This window comes from Hyla sarda, chromosome 3 (assembly GCF_029499605.1).
Source record: "Hyla sarda isolate aHylSar1 chromosome 3, aHylSar1.hap1, whole genome shotgun sequence".
In the NCBI taxonomy this organism is placed as follows: Eukaryota; Metazoa; Chordata; class Amphibia; order Anura; family Hylidae; genus Hyla; species Hyla sarda.
The window spans coordinates 50,576,704-50,599,867 of NC_079191.1; the positions used below are offsets into that span (position 1 = coordinate 50,576,704).

At 47.2% G+C, this 23,164-nt stretch overlaps 1 protein-coding gene across 7 annotated transcripts in view; it reads right to left on the reverse strand.

Annotated features, from left to right (window-relative positions):
* Positions 1-17,865: 17,865 nt before the first annotated feature.
* The window catches only part of ROCK2 (Rho associated coiled-coil containing protein kinase 2), a 211,146-nt gene continuing 205,847 nt past the window's right edge, over positions 17,866-23,164 (reverse strand). For all 7 annotated transcript variants that reach the window (XM_056564195.1, XM_056564199.1, XM_056564197.1 and 4 more), the window contains one exon: positions 17,866-20,251. In XM_056564195.1, coding sequence (XP_056420170.1) covers positions 20,248-20,251 — 4 coding nt within the window. In that variant the 3' untranslated portion in view covers positions 17,866-20,247. The remainder of the gene's footprint in view (positions 20,252-23,164) is intronic.

The following is a 23,164-nucleotide window of genomic DNA, read 5'->3' on the forward strand; positions in this document are numbered from 1 at the left end:
CAAATGGCAAAAACTGAACTTCTGCAGCGCCGGACCTTCTTCCGATAACACTGTTCTTGCTTGAAGCAGACTTGCAACCGCGCACAATTTGTATGCACAGCTCAGGAGTGCGATTTGGCCAGTGTTCGGAAGTAAATTTTCTGAACACTGTTTTCGCGCTTCTGGGGTCGGGTACGACCCACATGTCACGGCTACGCCCCCTCAATGTAAGTCTATGGGAAGGGGCATGACGGGCGCCACTCCCCCTCCCATAGACTTACATTGAGGGGGAGTGGCCGTGACGTAACGATGGGTGTGACCAACCCTCACACCATGAGAACAGCATTCAGAAAATTACTTCCAAACCCTGGCCAGCGGCATACCCCTTTAACCCCTTAAAGTGGTACTCCGCCCCTAGACATCTTATCCCCTATCCAAAGGATAGGGGATAAGATGTCAGATCGCCGTGGTGCCGCTGCTGGGGACCCCCGGGATCCCCGCTGCGGCACCGCGCTATCATTACAGCACAGAGCGAGTTCACTCTGCACGTAATGATGGGCGATACAGGGGACAAAGCATCGTTAAGTCACGGCTCCGCCCCTTTAAATACAAGTCTATGGGAGGGGGCGCGGCAGTCATCATGCCCCCTGCCATAGACTTGCATTAAGGGGACAGGCCGTGATGTTTCGAGGGGCGGAGCCATGATGTCACACGGCTCCATCCCCTGTATCATCCATCATTACGCACAGAGCGAACTCGCTCTGTGCTGTAATGATAGTGCAGTGCCGCAGCGGGGATCCCCAGCAGCGGGACCGCGGCAATCTGACATCTTATCCCCTATCCTTTGGGTAGGGGATAAGATGTCTAGGGGCGGAGTACCCCTTTAAGGACCAGGCCATTTTACACCTTAGGACCAGAGCGTTTTTTGCACATCTGACCACCGTCACTTTAAGCATTAATAACTCTAAGATGCTTTTACCGAATATTCTGATTCAGAGAGAGTTTTTTTCGTGACATATTCTACTTTATTTTGGTGGTAAATTTTCGGCGTTACTTGCATCCTTTTTTTGTGAAAAATTCAAAAATTTCATAAAAATTTCGCATTTTTCTAACTTTGAAGCTCTCTAATTGTAAGGAAAATGGATATTCCAAATACATTTTATTTTTATTCACAAATACAATATTTCCACTTTATGTTGGCATCATAAAATGGACATATTTTTACTTTTTGAAAGAATTAGAGGGCTTCAAAGTAGAGCAGCAATTTTCAAAAATTTCATGAAAATTGCTAAATCTGAACTGCCTGGGCAGTCTAGGCATGCTGAGAGTTGTAGTTTGGCAACATCTGGAGGGCTACAGTTTGGGCACCACTGTAACAGTGGTCCCCAAACTGTGACCCTCCAGATGTTGCAAAACTACAACTCCCAGCATGCCCAGACAGCCTTTGGCTGTCTGGGCATGCTGGGAATTGCAGTCCGGCCTTCCTAGTGGTTGCCACAGTAAAAATCCCTTTACTTTCAGTTTCATTTCTCCCCCCACCGTCGATTTCCTACCTGAGCCGGGATCTCCGGTGAATATCTGCGATGATTGCCGGGCCCCACGAGTCTTCTCCTCCAGGTACCGGCCTCCATGTTCTCCCCCCGTTCTGCCTGACATCCAGGGGTGGGCAGAACGGGGGGTTTCCATGGCAACCCACCGTCCTGCTCTGCCATTGGTCAGAATCAGTTCTGACCAATGGCAGGGGATGAGAGGAGATCTCAGCATTGCGACCTCACTCCTACCCTGCAGGATGCTGGGGCCTGTCACTCACACAGAGCATCCCTATTTTCCGGGTGATCGGGTCACCAGAGACCCGATCAGCCCGGAATAGGAGAAAATCGCATGTCTGAATTGACATGCGATTTTCTGCGATCGCCGACATGCGGGGGTCCCGGGACCCCCCTCGGCATTCGCACGGCATGCCTGCTGAAAGATTTCAGCAGACATACCGTTCCGATCTCTGCCCGGCACGCGGCAGAGACCGGAAATACAAAAGGACGTTCTCTAAAGTCCTTGGGCATTAAAGCCCAGGTAGCGGGGACATTCCAGAACTTCCTATGTCCTAAAGATGTTAAAGGGTACCTTTCAGCAAAAAAACTTTTGATATGTTATAGATTAATGTATGCAGAATAACTTTCCAATAAGGAAAGATTGCGGAGCAACTCCGCAATCTTTCCTTTTCTTTTAGTGATGTGATTACTATTGTCAGACCAGCGTGTAGCACCACCCACAGTGATCCTACTTTGGCAGTCAGTGACACAGTATATAGACAGTGGAATTTTTAGGATGATATAGCAGTGCCGGATTTTCTCTCTCTTTTGTGGTTATATATAACTTTCCAATAAGCATGTTATTAAAAAGTATGCTTCTTTCTATTTAATTTTCCACTTGATCACTAGGGGTCTCCCTACCAGTCCTTTTTTTAATAGATTTCAGACTCATGCTGGAGTCCTAAATCTCAGACTGCAGCCGGGACACAGACAAGCTCAGCACTGCTCCCTGCCAGGGAGTGAGTCTGTGTCCCTGCTGCAGTCTGAGATATTAGGACTAGAGATGAGCGAACTAACAGTAAATTCGATTCGTCATGAACTTCTCGGCTCGGCAGTTGATGACTTATCCTGCATAAATTAGTTCAGCTTTCAGGTGCTCCGGTGGGCTGGAAAAGGTGGATACAGTCCTAGGAAAGAGTCTCCTAGGACTGTATTCACCTTTTCCAGCCCACGGGAGCACCTGAAAGCTGAACTAATTTATGCTGGATAAGTCATCAACTGCCGAGCCGAGAAGTTCGTGACGAATCGAATTTACTGTAAGTTCGCTCATCTCTAATTAGGACTCCAGCATGAGTCTTAAATCTATAAAAAAAAAAAAAAAAAGACTGGTAGGGAGACCCCTACTGGTTATTTTTTCAAAGTGGAAAATTAAATAGAAAGAAGCATATTTTTAATAACATGCTATTGGAAAGTTATTCTGCATACATTAATCTAGAATATATCAGAAGTTTTTTTTTATGAAAGGTACCCTTTAAGGATGGGGAGCAAGGAGGTGTTCTATCCCTCAGCAAAATATTTAGCCTTCCAGTACCTTTTAGAAGCTGTATGCTAGCGTGGAAATTCTTTTCTTTTTTGTCTTGTCCACAGTACTCTCTGCTGACACCTCTGTTTGCTATGGGGATTTTCTCCTGCTCTGGAAAGTTCCTGATACGGGCATCAGGTGTCAGCAGAGAGCACTGTGGACAAGACAAAAAATAAATTCAAAAAGAAAAGAATTTCCTCTGTAGCATACAGTTTCTAAAAAGTACTGGAAGGTTAAAGATTTTTTTATAGAAGTAATTTACAAATCTGTTTAACTTTCTGGCACCAGTTGTATTAAAAAAATGTTTTCCACCGGAGTACCCCTTTAACACTTGGCACCAGAGAATGCCAGCATTTTTCCACGATATGAAAGCACAGACAAAGGGACCATGGTCCCTAACAGTGTCAGCAGTTTGGAATGTGCAGCCGACAGATACCTTTTTAAACTATGGCTGGTTGTGTTGTTTGTTATACGGACACTAAAATGCAACTTGTCTCAACTTATTTGCACTATTTAAAGAAATGTATTTTTGCAGTTGTTTTTAAGGGGTGCTCTTTAGGTGTTTGGAAACTTGTTTAAATATAAATCCTTCTTTTAATAACTTGTTCAGATGTCTGTAAATATCGCAAAAAGAAAATGACCAAAATCAGGGCGACTGATGGATGTAAAGGAACAGACTGTGTGATAAATAATGTAATGATTTACAGCAACGTGCGGTCAAATAAACGTTCAGGATAAAAGTGGCCCTGTACATAAGCAAGAAGGCAAGGGTTCTTTACACAAAGAGCTGTGTAGTTAGATACTTTGCAGCAATATTGAAAAATGTAATACAGGACTGTCAGTCTCATCTTTCATGACATATAAAAGTATATCTCAAGTTAAAACTAGAAGATGGGTCAACAATAGACCTGACTGTTCAGATACGTTTATATATGAAGTTAGAAGCTCAGTTATTCTCGTAGGCCGGCCATTTGTTGTTGTTTAGCCATTAGGTTTTGTTTTTTTCCCGGGCAGCTGTTTAACTATTTGATCCAGGGATGACTTGACTGTACACTTAGGCTCTGCTCTGTAGCCTGCTCCTGCCTAGGTGGCACATTTAATAACACTGCTGCCACCTGCAGTGGTGCCAGTCAGTCCTAGGCCCCCTGCTGCACCTCCTGTCACCCTCCCGCTGCACCTCCTTTCACTGGTGTCACCCTCTCTCCTGCTGCACCTCCTGTCACTCTCTCTCCTGCTGCACCTCCTGTCACCCTCTCTTGCTGCACCTCCTGTCACTGCTGTCATCCTCCCTCCTGCTGCACCTCCTGTCACTGGTGTCACCCTCTCTCCTGCTGCACCTCCTGTCACACACTCTCCTGCTGCATCTCCTGTCACTGATGTCACCCTCTCTCCTGCTGCACCTTCTGTCACTGCTGTCACCTTCTCTCCTGCTGCACCTCCTGTCACTGCTGTCACCCTCTCTCCTGCTGCACCTCCTGTCACTGCTGTCACCCTCTCTCCTGCTGCACCTCCTGTCACTGCTGCCACCCTCTCTTCTGCTGCACCTCCTGTCACTGCTGTCACCTTCTCTACTGCTGCACCTTCTGTCACTGCTGTCACCCTCTCTCCTGCTGCACCTCCTGTCACTGCTGTCACCCTCTCTCCTGCTGCACCTCCTGTCACTGCTGCCACCCTCTCTTCTGCTGCACCTCCTGTCACTGCTGTCACCTTCTCTCCTGCTGCACCTTCTGTCACTGCTGTCACCTTCTCTCCTGCTGCACCTCATGTCACTGCTGTCACCCTCTCTCCTGCTGCACCTCCTGTCACCCTCTCTCCTGCTGCACCTTCTCTCACTGCTGTCACCCTCTCTTCTGCTGTGTCTCCTGTCACTGCTGCACCCTCTCCAGCCAGCTCGAATTTAAAAATCCACTTTTTTTTTGTTTAGTTTTTTGTTCTCAAACCCTCTTTCACGACACCCCATGGGACACTGCGGTGGGAACAATATTATATAAAAAAAAAAATCTTTTTTTTTCTCCCCTCCCTGGGACTTACTGGATGCTGTGGGTAAAGGACCTGTAATGCTGTCACCATCATGTGACCAGGCATAGCTTAGCCATTGGTTGTTGAAGGACCTGATGACTTGTCTGTACAGCTGATGCACCTCTGTATCACCAAAGCAGTAAGGAGATTACATGAGGAGAAGGTTTGTTACAGTGTGTCACCCTAGTAGTAAGGTGGGGTGTGCAAAAAGATTGAATTCAAGGGGGTGCAAAAATGTTGGCTTTTGCCTAGGGTGCACACGCTCCGGGATGCAGATGCTGCAGCTCCCCAAGCAAAATGATGGGTAAAGAGCAGGTGTGGCGCTGCTGAGCATGGAGCCGGGATTCAAAGAGGCCTACGCAGCTTCAGGTACTGCACTCCTTCCCCTCTACACCTCTTTGTCACCCCTGTACACCACTTAAATATAGGCATAATACTATTAGGGTAGGGTCACATGAACAGGATTTTCTGCATATATGATGCGCACTATTTGAAGCTGAAGATTTTAATCTGTGTTCAGTCAATTAGTTTACATTGAAATCTGCAGCTTCAAATAGTGCGCATGAAATATGCAGAAGATCCTGTACGTGTGACCCTACTCTTAGTATAGTAAAGTGCATTCCTCTTCTATTAACTATATTAATACTATCAGGATGAATAGAGGAGGAATGGGGGCATTTTACTATACCAATAGTATTTTATACACTGCTAAAAAAATAAAGGGAACACTAAGATAACACATCCTAGATCTGAATGAATGAACTAATCGTATGAAATACTTTCGTCTTTACATAGTTGAATGCGCTGACAACAAATCACACAAAAATTATCAATGGAAATCAAATTTATCAACCCATGGAGGTCTGGATATGGAGTCACACTCAAAATCAAAGTGGAAAACCCCACTACAGGCTGATCCAACTTTATGTAATGTCCTTAAAACAAGTCAAAATGAGGCTCAGTAGTGAGTGTGGCCTCCACGTGCCCGTATGACCTCCCTACAATGCCTGGGCATGCACCTGATGAGGTGGTGAATGGTCTCCTGAGGGATGTCCTCCCAGACCTGGACTAAAGCATCCACCAACTCCTGGACAGTCTGTGGTGGACGGTGGCGTTGGTGGATGGAGCGAGACATGATGTCCCAGATGTGATCAATCGGATTCAGGTTTGGGAAACGGGCTGGCCAGTCCATAGCATCAATGCCTTCCTCTTGCAGGAACTGCTGACACACTCCAGCCACATGAGGTCTAGCATTGTCTTGTATTAGGAGGAACCCAGGGCCAACCGCACCAGCATATGGTCTTACAAGGGGTCTGAGGATCTCATCTCGGTACCTAATGGCAGTCAGTCTAGCTCTTGCAAGCACATGGAGGGCTGCGCAACCAAAGAAATGCCAACCCACGGGGGTGGGTGGGGTGTGTGGCTTGTTGCTGCTGAAGATGGCTGCCTAGTGAGTGAGTGAGCTCCCGCACCCCTTGGCCTTCAATTAGCTTCCTTCTGCCTGATGAAGAGGTGTGCCTGCTGATGTCGGAGGAACATCACCTAGTACCTCCGCTCGGCCTCCTCCTCAGACCCGGGCTCACCATCTGCCTCTCAGGGCCCAGCATGTCTCCTCCAGTCCTGCTCCGTGGGGGCTCAAGCGGCACATCCTCCAGCTAGCCCTGCCTCTCCTGCCGGTGAGTGAGGGGCACTTTCTCTGCTATCCATGCTGCCTGTCCTGGCCTTCGGCATCCATGTGGGGGACAGCGCCTCCCCCTCTGCCACAACTACAGGACAGGTGCCGCTGCTGCTGACGGTCCCCACGCAGGTCTCCCTGGCTGCTGGCTCCCCGCTGGTGGTGAGCTCCCCCCCCCCTGCCCTGCAGTTACCTGGACCTGGCTCACCTCTACCCCTCTCTCTCCTGGACTCTCAGGCCCCTGGGGACCCCCTCTCCCACTGCAGGGGAAGCTGTCCTGGGCTGCCATACTTACAGCCACCTCATTAAAGGGGCGCCCCTTCCACCAGGGTGCACACTCCCTACTCCTCAGCCCCCTACTCCTGCTGGGTTCTCTCCTGTGGCCCTGACTGGCCAGACAGCTACCACACCTCTGCATTCTACTACCAAGGGCTTTTGTCCCTGTGGGACCCCTACCTTGCTGCATAGTGATCCTCCTAAATCACAGAGGACCATGTCTTCCCACAGAACCAGCAGTCCCCAGGACTGTGCCACCACAGGATCCCCCTTCTACCTCTCGGGACTAAGGTGCCCCTTGCTCTGCTGCTGCCCACCCTATTTGGAACACCGGTCTAGAGGCTGATCTGGATTGTTCAGGGGTCCCAGCCTCTACCCCGGCCCTCCCAGACCTCAGCCAACTACTTTCACAAATCCCTACTAAAGAGGACTTTAAAGCCCTGATCGCAGAAGTTAAAGATGCCTGCAGGGCGGAAATCTCTGTGCTCCACCAGGACCTTCAACATGTCTCTAATAGAATGGAGGACTTGGAAGGGGCCCATTACTCTACAAGGTCCTACATTGCTCAGCTTCAAGCTACCATCGCGGCTCAGACTGACATCCTCGGTGACCTGCACTCTCATGTTGAAGACCTGGATAATAGGGGCAGGCGTAATAACATTAGAGTCCGTGGGCTCCCCGAGGCAAACCGGGCGGAGGACATATATATCACATTGGAAGTTATCTTCAACATAATTTTGGGCGAACCCGTGTCCCACAAGATTAAGCTTGACCGTGCTCATCGGGCTTCACGCCCCCGCCCCTCTAATGGTCCTCCCCGGGACGTTATTTGTGTAGCTGATTTCCAATTGAAGCGGATAAATCATGCTCCGCTTCGGAACTTTGACGGGGCGCCTATTCAGCTCTACCAGGACGTCTCTTGGATTACACTGCGTAAGCAACGGATGCTGCGACCTCTCCTGACCGTACTACGCACTGCTCAGGTGCTTACAGATGGTCTTTTCCGTTTGCTCTGCAAGCCAGACGGGATGGACGTTCTGCTGTTGTTTGCTGATCTGCCGGGATTTTGTGCTGTCCTCGACCTCCAGGTCCCTCAGCTTACGGACTGGGACCTGACTCCTCCACTGCCCTCAGTATGGCAACCTGTCCGGGGGAAATGCCACAGAGCGGGCCGGGCTCTACCTTCTCCGAGCCTCCGGGGCTCTGGTCCTGATCCACCATGAAGATCGTTCCCAGGATTGGGTCCATTGTTTGGCTGAGGGACTTCCTGCTTGCTATGCCTCTTTATTGCTGATATTTGCTTGCACTAGTTTCCCCTTGTTTATTTGTTTGCTTGTTACCCCCTGGGGTACTGCTGCAGGACTTTTTTTTGGCTTGGCCTTTGTGCGGGACTCATGTCTCTTTGAGTGGGCTCCCTTCTGGAGCGTACTTCAACTTCCCCCATCAAGGCCAAGTCAAAGGCAGACATATTAATGATATACCTCATTGTCTTATTTTACCTATATGGTCTCTTCTCTGGCTCCCAAGCAATTGGTTCATTTAAGGTTATGTTTCCCTTTTCCTCCTTCCCTTGTGTCCATTTTGGTTTGTCTTTTGTTCCCTCTTCTTGTCTTTTGTCCTGATGGTTTTCCTTCTTGCTGGTCTTCTGTCCGTCTTATTCCTTATTAGGTCCGGTTGCATGTTGCTGGTGTTCTCCAATGGCGGCTGATTTGAGAGCGAGCTTCTAAAGCTTCAATTTGTACGGCCTATAAAGAAACACAATTTAAGATGCTAATTGGTTGGTACCATACCCTGGCCCTACTCAATAGACTGAACCCTGCTATTCCTACCCAGTGCTGGCATTGCGGGGTGAGTTTGGGTACTGTTTTCCACATCTTTTGGGCTTGTCCACTGATAGTTCAGGTGCAAAAGTTGATCTCTAATGCCCTAGGAATCGTGGTTCCTCTTGACCCTTTGGTCTTCCTTCTGCACCTTTCTGCTCGGGGTTTGACCAAAAAACAGTTTAAGCTCTTTTTGCACACTCGCTGCCAAGCATTGGAAGCAGACCTTACCCCCGTCGGAGGACAAGCTTCTCGCTAGGATACGTGAGATCCGTTCTCCATTCCACATTTATTGTCCTTATGGGATCCATGGGATAGACTTACGGATAGGCAGCCCCCATGAGTGAGAAGGGTATCCCCCACCCTCCCCCTCTTTTTCTCCACATCCGGACCTACTCCTTTCTCTTTTATATCTTCTCTCCCTCCTTCTTGGTGTTGTCTTCCCCCTTCTATGTTGTTTGCCTGTTCTTTTATGTTCCTCCACCTTGTGGTCTCCTCTCTAAATGTACTTATTTTGGTATTGCTCTTCTTGTTTATTCTTGCTTTTATTTAAATGACTGAGATTTGTTTCATCATTATGTTTCACCCGAGGTAGACCATTTGTTATTTACTGGCATAGGGGATCCCCCCTTGTCAGCTGTTGGATTATGTTTTTCTCTTATCCTTGTAAAACTTCAATAAAAATTTACAGTTTAAAAAAAAAATGCCAACCCACACGATTACTGACCCACCGCCAAACCGGTCATGCTGGAGGATGTTGCAAGCAGAACGTTCTCCACGGCGTCTCCAGACTCCATGTGCTCAGTGTGAACCTGCTTTCATCTGTGAAGAGCACAGGACACCAATGGTGAATTTTCCAATCTTGGTGTTCTCTGGCAAATGCCAAACGTCCTGCACTGTGTTGCACTGTAAGCACAACCCCCAAATGTGGATGCGGGCCCTCATACCACCCTCATGGAGTCTGTTTCTGACCGTGTGAGTAGACACATGCATATTTGTGGCTTGCTGGAGGTCATTTTGCAGGGCTCTGGCAGTGCTCCTCCTTGCACAAAGGTGGAGGTAGCGGTCCTGCTGCTGGGTCCCAGTATATAACGCGGAGTCATACCGGGTCGGTCCCGGCGGCTAACGAAACCCAGGGCTAATTGTGCCGCGCACTATTAACCCTTTAGACACAGCGATCAAAGTTGAAAGTGAAAGCTTCCCAGCAGCTCAGTCGGGCTGATCGGGACCATAAAATCGCGATGTCCCGATCAGCTAGGATGCGAGCAGAGGTCTCCTTACCTGCCTCCGTCGCATCCGATCGGCGATTGATCGCTCCAAGCCTGAAATCCAGGCTTGAGCACTCGACCGCCTATAACAATGATCAATGCAAAGCAATGGCTTTGCAGGGATCAGTGTAAATGATCAGTGTGTGCAGTGTTATAGCTCCTATAACACTGCAAAAAAAAAAAAATGTTAATAAAAAGGTCATTTAACCCCTTTCCTAATAAAAGTTGGAACCCCACCCCCCTTTCCCATTAAAAAAAAACAGTGTAAATAAAAATAAACATATGTGGTAATTATAAAAATATATTGTTAATTAAACTACACGGTCAATGGCGTACGCGCAAAAAATTTCCAAAGTCCAAAATAGCGTATTTTCGGTCACTTTTTATATAGTGAACAGCCTTGCACTGTACACTGCTGTTTACTGTAAAGGCTGCAGAGTTAATAGCATCACCATTGAACTCCTTACACTATATTCTGGGCACTCTGCAACAAACCAATGGAGTGCAGAATCCTCACATTTATTGAGAGTTTAGTAGCATATATGCTTAAAATCAAAGTCTATGGGGAGTTTTATCAAAACCTGGAGCAGTTGCCCATAGCAACCAATCAGATAGCTTCTTTCACTTTTCAGAGGCATATTTAAAAACAAAAGAAACAATCTGATTGGTTGCTATGGGCAACTGCGCCACTCTCCCTCTACACAGGTTTTGATAAATCTCCCCCTATATATTGTACACTACAGTAGAAAGAAGATGGAAGACGACAGTCCAATGATGTGGTGTCCAAAAAGCGTTAAGTTTTATTAGCCCATCAATATACAAGGTGATGCGACAATAAGGTCTTTCTCAAGCATCACCTTGTATATTGATGGGCCAATAAAACTTCACGCTATTTGGACACATCATTGGAGTGCCGTCTTCCATCTTCTTTCTACTTGTTACATGGCCTTGGTCAAGCTTGAAGACTGGCACCCACGGACTTGGAAGTTCCATCACTGTGCGCTATTCCATACCTCCTTTCTATATATCTACAGTGATAATTAAAAAAAACAAAACAAAAATAAAATGTTAGTATTACTTACAGATGCTCTTCATTCGTCCAAAGAAAATGCCTATGGGCAGTGCATATCCGTATGCGTGGAGAAATTTGGTATGGGTGGGGTATATTGGCATGTGTGTGGCATACCTTGTGGGGGAGGAGCTTAGGGGCCTCCTTAGTAGGTCTCGCAGGGGGGCCTCCAAATTTTTTGTTACCCCACTGCTAGAAAGTCAGGCTAGGCTTTAGTTAAAGGGGAAATCTGGTGGAAACCAGTGGAAAACAAATGTTTTCTGCTGCTGAGAAAAAGTAGATTTTTGGGGGGAGATTTATCAAAAACTGTGCAGAGGAAGAGTGGTGCAGTTGTCCATGGCAACCAGATTTCTTCTTTCATTTTTAAAGAGACTTGTGAAAAATAAGATAAGCATTCTTACTATGGGCAACTGCACTACTTTTTCTCTACACAGGTTTTGACAAATCTCCCCTTTTATGCTTACCGTAAAATCTCTTTCTCGGAGGATCCATTGGGGGACACAGAGACTGTGGGGGGTATATCTTGCTGACACTAGGCATACAAAAAGAAAGTCGGACCCTCCTGGCAGGATATACCAACCTACTGACCCTGAGCTATCAGTTTAGTCCCAAAGCGGTAGGAGATGACCGACAGAGAAAGAAACCAGCAGGTGTCCTAGGGAACCAGACAAAAAAGGAACCGAAAACTAACCCCTCGGACAGAAAACCAAACCATAGCAACAAACACAATGGGTGGGTGCTGTGTCCCCCAATAGATCCTCCGAGAAAGAGATTTTACGGTAAGCATAAAAAAATCTACTTTTCTTGGGAGGTTCCATTGGTGGACACAGATACCATGGGACGTACCAAAGCAGTCCCCAGGGTGGGAAAAATACCCAACTCCGAATCAGGCAGATGACTGAGCCACTGCTGCCTGCAACACTTTGCGACCCAAACCAGCGTCAGCTGATGCAAACGTGTGCACTTGGTATAATTTTGTGAAAGTGTGCAAGGATGACCAGGTGGCCGTCTTACAGACTTGCAAGGCCGAAGCCCTATTGCGGAGCGCCCAAGAAGCCCCAAAGGAACGCGTGGAATGCCCCCGAAAAGGTGGAACCTTCCCTTTACAACGGTACGATTCCGAGATGGCAGAATGGATCCACCGCAAAATGGTCACCTTGAAAGCCAGAAGAAGACCCTTGTGACTACCCTCCAGAATCACAAAGAAGGAATCACCCTGCCGAAGGGAGAGCGACAAGAGAGCTGCCAGCTCGGAGACCCTCCTAATGGAGTTAATTGCGATGAGGAAGGCGATCTTCCATGAAAGGATGTGAAGAGAGGTGTCCCGGAGAGGTTCGAACGGAGCATGCAGGAAGGTGCGGTCATGAGAATTGGAAGCCAATGGATGCTGAGACAGAATAGAAAGAGCTGACACTTGACCTTTAAGGGGGCCGAGTGCCAAGTGCTGATCCAGACCGAATTGCAAAAAGGCAAGAAGGCACGGAAAGGAAAAAACGACCAGGGAGGCGACCTGAGCCTCACACCACCGGAAATAAATCCTAGCGGAGGAAGGCTTCCGAGCCTGAAGCATAGTGCGAATCAACACCGGGAGAAAACCCCCGAGCTCGCAAAATCGCGGTTTCAACCGCCACGCCGTCAAACGCAGCAACAGTAAACTGGGGTGACGCAGGGGTATGTTGGCAACCAGCCAAATGAAGACGGCATACCAATGCGCATCTGGGCCTGTCTGGAGTCACCAGAATGGTGGGAACGCCCTCCATCCTCAGAACCCTGGGCAGGAGAGGCGGAAAGAGGTAAGGAAGACTGAAGGATGACCACGGGATGACATGCGAGTCCACCACCAGAGCCAGAGGGTCTCGTGACTTTGTAACAAAGCAAGGAATTTGTCTGTTGTGGCGAGACGCGAAGAGATCCACGTCCGGGGTCCCCCAAAGATAGCAGATCTGCGCAAACGTCTCCGGATGGAGAGACCACTCCCCCAGATACGCGGAGGAGCAGCTGAGAAAGCCTCCTTCCCAATTCTCCACACACGGAATGTGGATCGCGGAGAGGGCTGGAACTAGAGCCTTGGCCCAGAGCAGAATCTTGGAGACCTCCTCCAGTGCCAAGCGACTGCTCGTGCCGCCCTGGCGATTGATATATGCCACAGCTGTGGTGTTGTCCAATTGGACATGAACCGAACGACCCTGTAGGAGGATTTCCCAGTGGAGGAGGAAAAGAAAGATGGCATGGAGCTCCAGAAGATTGATGGGAAGGTGAGCCTCCTGAGGGGACCATCGAACCTGGACCGTCAGGTCCTGAAACACACCTCCCCAACCCAGGAGACTCGGGTCGGTCGTGATGACCTGCCAGTGGAGGGGAAGAAACGATCGCATCTGGAGAAGGAGGGGAGAGTGGAGCCACCACCCAAGAGACCAACGAACGGAGGAGGGGCAGAAGAATCCAGCAATCCAGAGTGGACGGCGACTTGTCCCACCGGACCAAGATGGCCAGCTGGAGAGGGTAATAGTGGAACTGGGCGAAAAGGACTGCCTCATGGCCACCATCCAAGCCCAGTACCTCAATGCAGAAGAGAATGGGAACAAGAGAGGGGCACCGTAGTCGATGGACACCCTCCTGCAGAGAGCGCCACTTGTCCAACAGAAGACGAACAGGTCAAATAGGAGACCCAGAAAGACAAGAGACTGGGATAGAGATAGGTTGGACATTTCCTGGATGATCACCCAACCAAAGGCAGATAGAGTCTATACCGTGAGATGAAGGCTCTCCAAGTTTTGGGACCAGGACGGAGCTTTAAACAAAAGGTCGTCCAGGTAAGGAAGGACCATGATCCCCAGGACCCGAAGGATGGCAATCACCGCCGCCATGACTTTGATGAAAACCCTGGGAGCCAAATCTAGGACAAAAGGAAGAGCCACGAACTGAAAGTGACCCGCAGGAACAGCGAAGCGGGCAGGATTGGAAGAAACGATCCCGGGGAAAGGAAGCAAACTCTATCCGGTAACCATTGAACATGACGTCCCGGACCCAGGAGTCCTGAACCTGCGCTAGCCAAACGTCCCGGAAAAGAGACAGATGCCCTCCCACCTGAGAATAGGACATGGGTGGGGGCGTCCCTTCAGGAGAAGGAAGGCTTACGGTTATCGGACTTGGCCGTGAAACCGCCAGAACGGTTGTCTGACTTCCTGGAAGGACGTGCCTTGAAAGAAGAGGCTTTCCAAGATTGGGATTGTGCCCGATTGGGAGGGTGACCCGATGGAAAGGACCGAAAAGGCTGAAAGGAAGCCGCCTTCCAACAGGGATCGGAGCAGCGAGGTTTGTTCTGCAGTAGCAGAGAACTTTTACCCCAAGTAGCTTCGGAAATAATTTCATCAAGGCGTTTCCCAAAGAGACGAGTAACAGAGATAGGCAACTCTGTTAGATATCTCTTCAAAGCAGCATCTGCATCCCACGCCTTCAGCCACATGGAGCGACGAATCCCATCCAAGTTACTTGAGGCAAAGGCAGTGCATCGGGCTGACTCCAAAGCCGCTGAACAGAGGAAGTCCCCGGCCTGAGAGAGTTGACGAGCGAGGTCTGCGTGACAGGATGCCCAACCGTAGCTGAGAAGCAAACCGAAACTGCCTTGGACACCCAAGCAGAAGCAAAGGTGGGTAGCAAGGACAAACCTGCCGCTTCAAAGGCAAATTTCGTCAAGTTCTCAATCTTTTTGTCCGCCGGATCCTGAAAAGAGGCTGCATCTGCCAGAGGCAAGGTAGTAGATTTGGACAGACGAGAAACTGGAGGAGCTACTGCAGGTGGCGATGTCCACTTGGAAACCAGATCCGGAGGAAAGGGAAATTGAGCTTGAATCTTCTTGGTTTCCTGGAAACGTTTGTTTGGATGCTTCCAAGCCGCGTCCAGAAAGGCGTCAAATTCAGCATGAGAACTGAAAGCCATGGGGTAACGCCGAAAAGAAACTTCTGGATCAGGATTCGAAGTTCTTGGGTCCTCCAGATGAAAAGTGTCCCTGATGGCTGACACTAAGCTGTCCACCATATCAGACACAGCAGAGTTGTCCTTATGATCTGAGGTGGATTCCGAACCGTCATCCACTACTTCCCCTGGAGAGTGGGAGCGTGCGGTAGCAGGGACATCCTGAGGAAAAGGCACAGGGGGATAAAGCTCGTGGTGGCGCAGGCGGGACAGGTGGATTCAGTGGAACTACCAGGCATTTTGGTCTTGCAGCCCACACAAGAATATTAGGTGACCAAGGCTTCGGTCACCTGTCTGTGGGGGGGGGGGGGGGGGGGTTCGGACATAGGTGCTAGTAAGAAATAGTCAGCCAAGAAAATGGAGCAATCTCACCCTGGTCCTGTGTCCCACGGCTGGTGCTGAAGAAACAGGCTGCAGCTGTACTGTACTGTGTCCTGTGACCAGAGCTGAGGAAGCAGGCAGCAGCAGAGGAGAACCTGCACGCTGAGCAGGAAGGGAGAAAAGGGAGGTGCCAGCTGCACTGGTCAGGTGACTCAGGGACCCAGACGGCGCCCCATTGGAGGGAGAGGAGGAGGCCCCCAGAAGATGACCCCTCAGATGTGCAAAAATGTATTGGCCGGTGGGGAGAAGGAGGGCAGGGAGCGCTGCCAGCGCGCCCAAGGAGCAGGGAGTGGGCGGAGCTATGTACCGGAACAGGCCACAGCCGCAGCCTCAATTGATATCGCCGCACGCAAAAGTGAAAGTAAAAAAGGACAGGCGGGCCGCAGCCCAGAAGGTAGGGTCCACGGTCGGCGCGCCGGAACACACATGTGGAGTACCGGGCTGCGGTAACACTGACTCCCGAATCGAGATGCGCCAGAAAAGTAAGCGGCGCCGGAAGGGGGAATAGGGGATAGAGCTGCCCCAGTAACCCCCGACTATCCCGGAGGCTGAGAGTCCCAGACATGTCCCAGAACTTAATAAAAGATAGGGAAACCCACTTGGGGTCCCAAGGAGAGGGGCCTGGAAAAGACAGGGAAAAAAGGTAAAGAAAGAAGGGGAAGGGGAAACATACTCACCTTAACTCATAAATACTCACCTAGGATGTCTTAAGCAGGCTATGGTCACCCGTGTCATATCAGGCTGAAACAGCGGGACGAGCAGGGAAGTTAGGGGGACCCGGATCCAAGGTGCAACCCCAAGCTTTGACCATTGGCGGTAAGGGGTTAATGGTGCATACTCTATGCCCCATGCCCCTTATCCGCATATGGGGGAACAGGTAGCGCCATGCTCCTGAACCCCCACCTAAAAACAAGAAATAAAAAGGAGAAAAAAATCAGGCCCTAGCTAAAAAATAAAAAAGACGACCAGGTTTGGAGAACTCCATACCTGTGTGTGCCTCCTTCTGACACTAAACTAAAACTGATTAGCTCAGGGTCAGTAGGTGGGTATATCCTGCCAGGAGGGGACGACTTTCTTTTTTTATGCCTAGTGTTAGCCTCCTAGTGGCAGCAAGATATACCCACAGTCTCTGTGTCTCCCAATGGAACCAACCGAGAAATTGTATAGTTCTTTTCAGTCTGACCACAGTGCTCTCTGCTGCCACCTTTGTCTGTGTCAGGAACTGTCCAGATTAGAAGCAAATCCATATAGAAAATCTCTCCTGCTCTGGACAGTTCCTGACATGGAGGTGTCAGCAGAGAGCCCTGTGGTCAGACTGGAAAGAACTTCACAAATTTCTCTGTAGTATACAGCAGTGGATAAGTATTGGAAGGGTTAAGATTTTTAAATAGAAGTAATTTACAAATCTGTTTAACTTTCTGGCCCTAGTTGATATGATTTTTTTTTTTTCCACCAGAGTACCCCTTTAAAGGGATTCTCTAGGACTCTCCTTAGGTTAGATCGGAGACACTATCCAATTGCACAGTAAGGCTCGGTTAAACACTAGGGAATCTCTGCCTGGAAATATTCAAGGCATGGCCTTTGAAAGTCCGGGCATGCTGGGAGTTGTAGTTTTGCAACAGCTGGAGACACACTGTTTGGAAAATACTGCTTTAAGGCAGGGTCACATGTAATGGATCAGCAGTGTATTTTACACTGTGGATCCGCCGGTGACCCTACCCTATAGCGTGCCTCCAGCTGTTCCCCCCTATCTGGAAGCACACAATAGGGTCGGGTCACCAGCGGATCCGCAGCATAAAATACGCTGCAGATCCATTACGTGTGACCCTGCCCTAAAAAGGATCCGGTCACATTAAAAATGCAGTCCTGTAGGCATCATGTTATAGAGCAGATTGATATATAGTTTGTGGGAAAAGATTCCAAACAACTTGTTATTTATTGCTTTACATTCCAGCTCTTTCCAAACTTAGGAGTCTAGTGGGAGGTCCTAAACAGTAACTGATCTGTCATTCAAACAGAGAGTCAATAACTGAGCAGGATCACCCATATATGCAAGTGTTATTATCACAATAATGAGACCTAAGCCCAGGTACAATCATTCAAAATACAAAAAGGATCAACAGCGCCACACTCGTCTATAGGCTGTGTCTGGTATTGCAGCTTCACACCATTCACGTAAATAAGCTGCAATACAAGATAGCCTATGGACGCGTATAGTGCTGTATACAGAAGGGAGAAACAAGAGGCATTAGGTGACAGATCAGAGAACATTACAAGAGACCAGAGGCGCTGAAGGCTACATGTTATATTTTATTGTCAATATGGTTAACATTTTATCATACTGCTTTCTGTATAAAACATGCACTTTGAGGGATATTTAGGCATACAGCATGAACGAGCCCACATAAATTATATTTATATATATACTTTGTTTTCTTAATAAGACCATGTAAAAATAATTCCAATAAGCACCTCCGAGGTCCTTATTTCTTTCATTTTTTTTTTTTGTTATTTTTTACATCCCAGCTAAACATTCTTCTTCAAATGCTCCGATAGAAAAAGTATTCAATAACCTAGAGCTAGGTGCTAGAGAAACTGTTCCTGAAATATTAAAATACATCTACAGTATGACTGAAGCTTGTGACAGCCCAGGGTTTATGTGCGTGCGTGTGTAGGGGAGGATGTACGTGACAGGAACACTTAAAAAAAAAAAACAGAAAACACATTTATTCAATCATAGATGTCCATTTTTTTTCTCTCTGCAGAAATAAAAGCATAAAGTAGAACAGAAAACAAACCAAGGCAAGCAAAAGAATGAAAAAAAACAAAAAACAAAACAAAGAAAAAAAAGTAGCACTTATTGGATACCCTTTTCTTCCAGCAGGGGCGCAGTAGAGGCAGCTATGTTGTGGGGTATAGTAGTATTCATGAGAACGCAACACTGGAAATGGCAACATCTCTAAGGCACCAAAAACAGGCAACTGTTCGGATTAACAGGACCCTATGACATCCCTAAATTACCGCCTATGTACATACGCTACATAAGGTCGCCCCCTATCCGGACACAGAGCATATTCTTCAACCCCTTACCCCGCCCCCAACCCCCCCTTTGCCCTGCGTTGGAGGGCAAGTCAGTGTAGACTAGGAAGGCAGTCTATTGTACGGTAAATAAAACTTCTATACACATAACAAAATGTACTGATACAGTAGTCACCCACACCGGAAGACAAGTGGGTGACAATTAAAAATGTTTCTACGCGGGTATGCACTACTACCTGTATGGCGTTAACATAGCAGGAATAGACCTATATTTAATAGATTTATGTTGGCGGCATTTACATAAATACATACCCCGCCCACAAAATGGCTGCCGCTACCGTACAGTCAAATGTGGGTAAATTTTTTTGTGGGAATTTTTCGTTTTGGTTTCGATAATTACTAATACTGAGGGTTGAAGAAATGTGCCATTGAAAGGGGGGGTGGGGGGGGGGGGGTTACTTCTTTTCCATTTTATACAGGATACATTTTTTAAATTCTAGAATTTTTCCAAATACATTCAAAAAGCGACAGAAAAACAAAAATAATAATGATAAAAAAAAAAAAAGAATCATTAGTGCGACACATCAGCCCCCTAAGAGCTAAATAAGCTGAATTTGCAGCCAAAAAAAAATGGCTGGAGCTTAGTGATGGAATGGTCAAACTAGTTTGACAATGTTTTTTTTTTTTTTATTAATTAAGGCATCCATATATTTTTTTTTTAGGAAGATTTGCGCAGTTACACAGGCTTAGAGACTGAATGTGCTCAGTGCTTGCATGCAATTTTGCAATTTATTATTTTTTCTTTTACCTCTTCCTTTTCGTAATCCCTCTTTAGGAGTCAAAAAAAATGGATAAACAGTATGGCTTTTTACATGTGCATAGTCACAAACCCCAGGTATTGGTCAGGGAGTACAAAAATAAAAGGGTGGCATTCTCACAAAGCCTCTGGCGATACAGTACGATATGAATATGAATATATATATATATATATATATATATATATACATGCACGCGGTCTTTTTGTTGTTGTTTTTTCGCCTTGAGAGGCTCATTCGTTGGCTGAGTCAAAGCGATACGAAGCACCAAAACCGCTGCTGTGGAAGCTGTCATGCTGTGAGACCGGGGCACTCCTCTGTAGCCTGGATGTAGTGTGTTAAAAAAAAAATAAATTGGGGAAGGGGAGGAAGAGGAGAAAATGTTGTGGAACCAGCACTTCTCCGAACAATCGCCATCCTCGATTTGAAGCTTTTACATCTTATTCTGCGGTAAAAGCCGCTTCACGAAAAAAAAAAAGAAAAAAGTCACTGCAAAGTATCGGGAGTGTAACCTGGGTATTAATCCCGGGGTCGGAGGTTATGGGGTTTAACGTTATCACAGTGACTTCTGACCACCCTGAGCATTCCAAAGCCACTTCATCAGGAAAAGAACATTAACTTCTTTTTTTTTTTTTTTTCTCTTTCTTATATTGCAGCAACAATTTTTTTTGTAAACCTCTGATATATATAAGCACAGTCTTTTGGAAAAATATAGTATTTTTTTTTTATATTTTGGACACCTTATTTTGCGTTCAGTCTTTTTTTTTTCATTTAATGGAAGAAATCTTCTTGAAATGGGCACTGCATTCACAGAAGGCAGTTAACTGCAAGACAATGAGAAAAAGACAATGAGAAAAAGACAATAAGACAACAGTGACAAAATTAATGTATTATTATTATTATAATAATGAAGAAGTAAGAATCTTTTAATAAATATACAGCTAATAAATTCTCTAGGGCAGTGGTTAGAGATGAGCGAACTTACAGTAAATTCGATTCGTCACGAACTTCTCCGCTTGGCAGTTGATGACTTTTCCTGCGTAAATTAGTTCAGCCTTCAGGTGCTCCGGTGGGCTTGAAAAGGTGGATACAGTCCTAGGAAAGAGTCTCCTAGGACTGTATCCACCTTTTCCAGCCCACCGGAAAGCTGAACTAATTTATGCAGGAAAAGTCATCAACTGCCGAGCGGAGAAGTTCGTGACGAATCGAATTTACTGTAAGTTCGCTCATCTCTAGTAGTGGTCTCCAAACTGTGGACATCTGGCTGTTGCAAAACTACAACTCCCAGCATGCTGGGAGTTGTAGTTTTGCAACATATCGAGGTCCACATTCCGTCCGCGGCAGGCATCGGCTCAACAGCTGGCACTAGGCCCGCTCGGAAATGCGCCATCTCCATAGATGGCAAAGCATTTCCAAGCGGTTCCTATTGCAAGAAATGGAATTTTAGCGGCAGATGTTTCCGGCGCAGAAATTCTTAACATATGCGTGGTGCAGCAGAACCCCATTGAAAGCAATGGGACTCTGCTGCAAGGGGATTACAGAGCAGAACTTTTCTGTTTAGAAATTCCGCCAGCTGAATAAGGCCTTAAAGGAAACCTGTCACGCCAAATATACATATGACTTGATCTGAAGGCACCATGTTCTAGAGAAGGAGGAGCTGAGCGGATTGATATATAGTTTTATTGGAAAAGATTAACTGTAACTTGTGTATTAGCCATTGAAATCTCTGCTTATTCCAGGCTTTGGAGTCCAGTGGGCGGTCCTAAGCAGTAATTGACAGTTATTTGTAAATATAATGAGAACCGCTAACTGGACTCCTTAGCCTAGAATTAGCAGAGATCAATCCACAAGTTACATGTTAGACTGTATGTTATTACACAATTCTATATATATGAACTCGCTCAGCTCTTCCACATAAGGCTGGTAGATCGGGCAGCATGGTGACAGGTTCCCTTTAAAAAAAAAAAAAAATAATAATAATAACTTGAGTTGTCAGTCAAACCAGAGACCAGTCCCTGTACATAGTACATTGTATTACAGTTTTAGTTCCTTGTCCTTACAGAGTGGGTTGTAAAAAAGGGGGCATTCTTCCAAGTGCAGTGAACTTTAATGCTGCCTGAACCACAAGACATTGGGGCGGTCCTCGGTGGCAACCTCCATTCCCCATCAGCCTTGATTAACAGATCTTACCTATACTCAAAGAGCGAGATATCTGTAAATCAAGGCCGATGGGGTGGGGAGACTAGGGATTTCCCCAATAATTCACAGTTCAGGCAGCATGAAAGTGATGGCAGGTTCCCTTTAAAACCCTCGTTTGCCAGTAGATCTGAGAATAGTCAGCTATTTACACTTATGGCATGCAGTATTTTCACTTAAATGGAGAAAATTTTGACACGTCTTTGGGACAAGTGAAAAGTTTTCATAGGTGGGGGGGGTCTGAGTTTTTCAGACCTCTACCGATCAGGACAACAAGTCTGAAGAAGGCCGCTCTCAGCACGTTCTCTCCCAGCTCTAAGTCACGTGACCGAGATACAATCTCATTGTAAGTCTATGAAGTATGTCTTGATCACATGACACAGAGCGGGGAGAGGAGTGTCGGGGTGTGTGGCCTTCTCCCGGCTTGTTCTCCTGATAGGCGGAGGTCTGCACATTCAGAACTCCCCCCCCCCCCGCCCCCCCCGATCAAAACTCTTCACATGTTCCTTGGACAGGTATAGGCAACCTTCGGCACTGCAGATGTTTTAAACTGTACATTTGTCATGATGCTTTGACACCTTTTTTTTCTGGGAGATGTACTGTAGTCCAAAACATCTGCCTAGCCCAAGGTTACCTCTGCCTGCGCTAGGACATGTAAACAATTTTTTTTATTTTTATAAGTGACAGGCACATTTTAAGTTCATATATAGCTGCTTTAGCTGCTGTGACTTGTGGCAATGACATTATCTGCAGCATTTCAGGGGTTAACAAAACGACCAGCAATCAGATTGATAACGATTTTGCATGGACCCCGTAAAAACAAAACCAACACAACAACACTGCACAACACACACTTCAACACTACCACACTAAAATGCATAAAGCCCACAGCAAAACAAGTAAGATACTGTAGATCTAATATAAACATGCTGCCACCTGTAATCTGTATATAAGCCTAACCATGTCTGACACTGCAGCATGCCCCGATATCAGGACCATGAAACGCATAACGGGCAAATATAAGATTTTTATGACCCTTTATGCTATATTTTTACATGCATCCACGTTCAAGTAAGAAAAAAATATATACATGCTAACTAAATCAAATTATTCTTATGATGGTTGAGGCTCTCAATACTTAAAGGGGTACTCCGCCGGAAACCATTTTATAGGATAGGGGATGTCTGATCGTGGGGGTTCCGCCGTTGAGGATCTTCGGGCCGGCAGCAGCGGAGTCCGGAACACGGAAGCTCAGAGATTCTGTGTGCGTGACGCCACACCCCCTCCATTCATGTGTATGGGAGGGGCGTGACGGCTACGTAGTAGCCGTCACGCCCCTCCCATACACATGAATGGAGTGGGCGTGGTGGCTGTAGTCGCCAGTTATCCAGCACGGAGCAGCGGTCGCTCCGAGCACTGGATGACTGGGCTGCCGTGCCGGAGATCGCGGGGGTCCCCATGATTATCCCCATCTTATCCCCTATACTTTAAATAGGTGATAAGATTTTTTCTGGCGGAGTACCCCTTTAAACAAACCATGT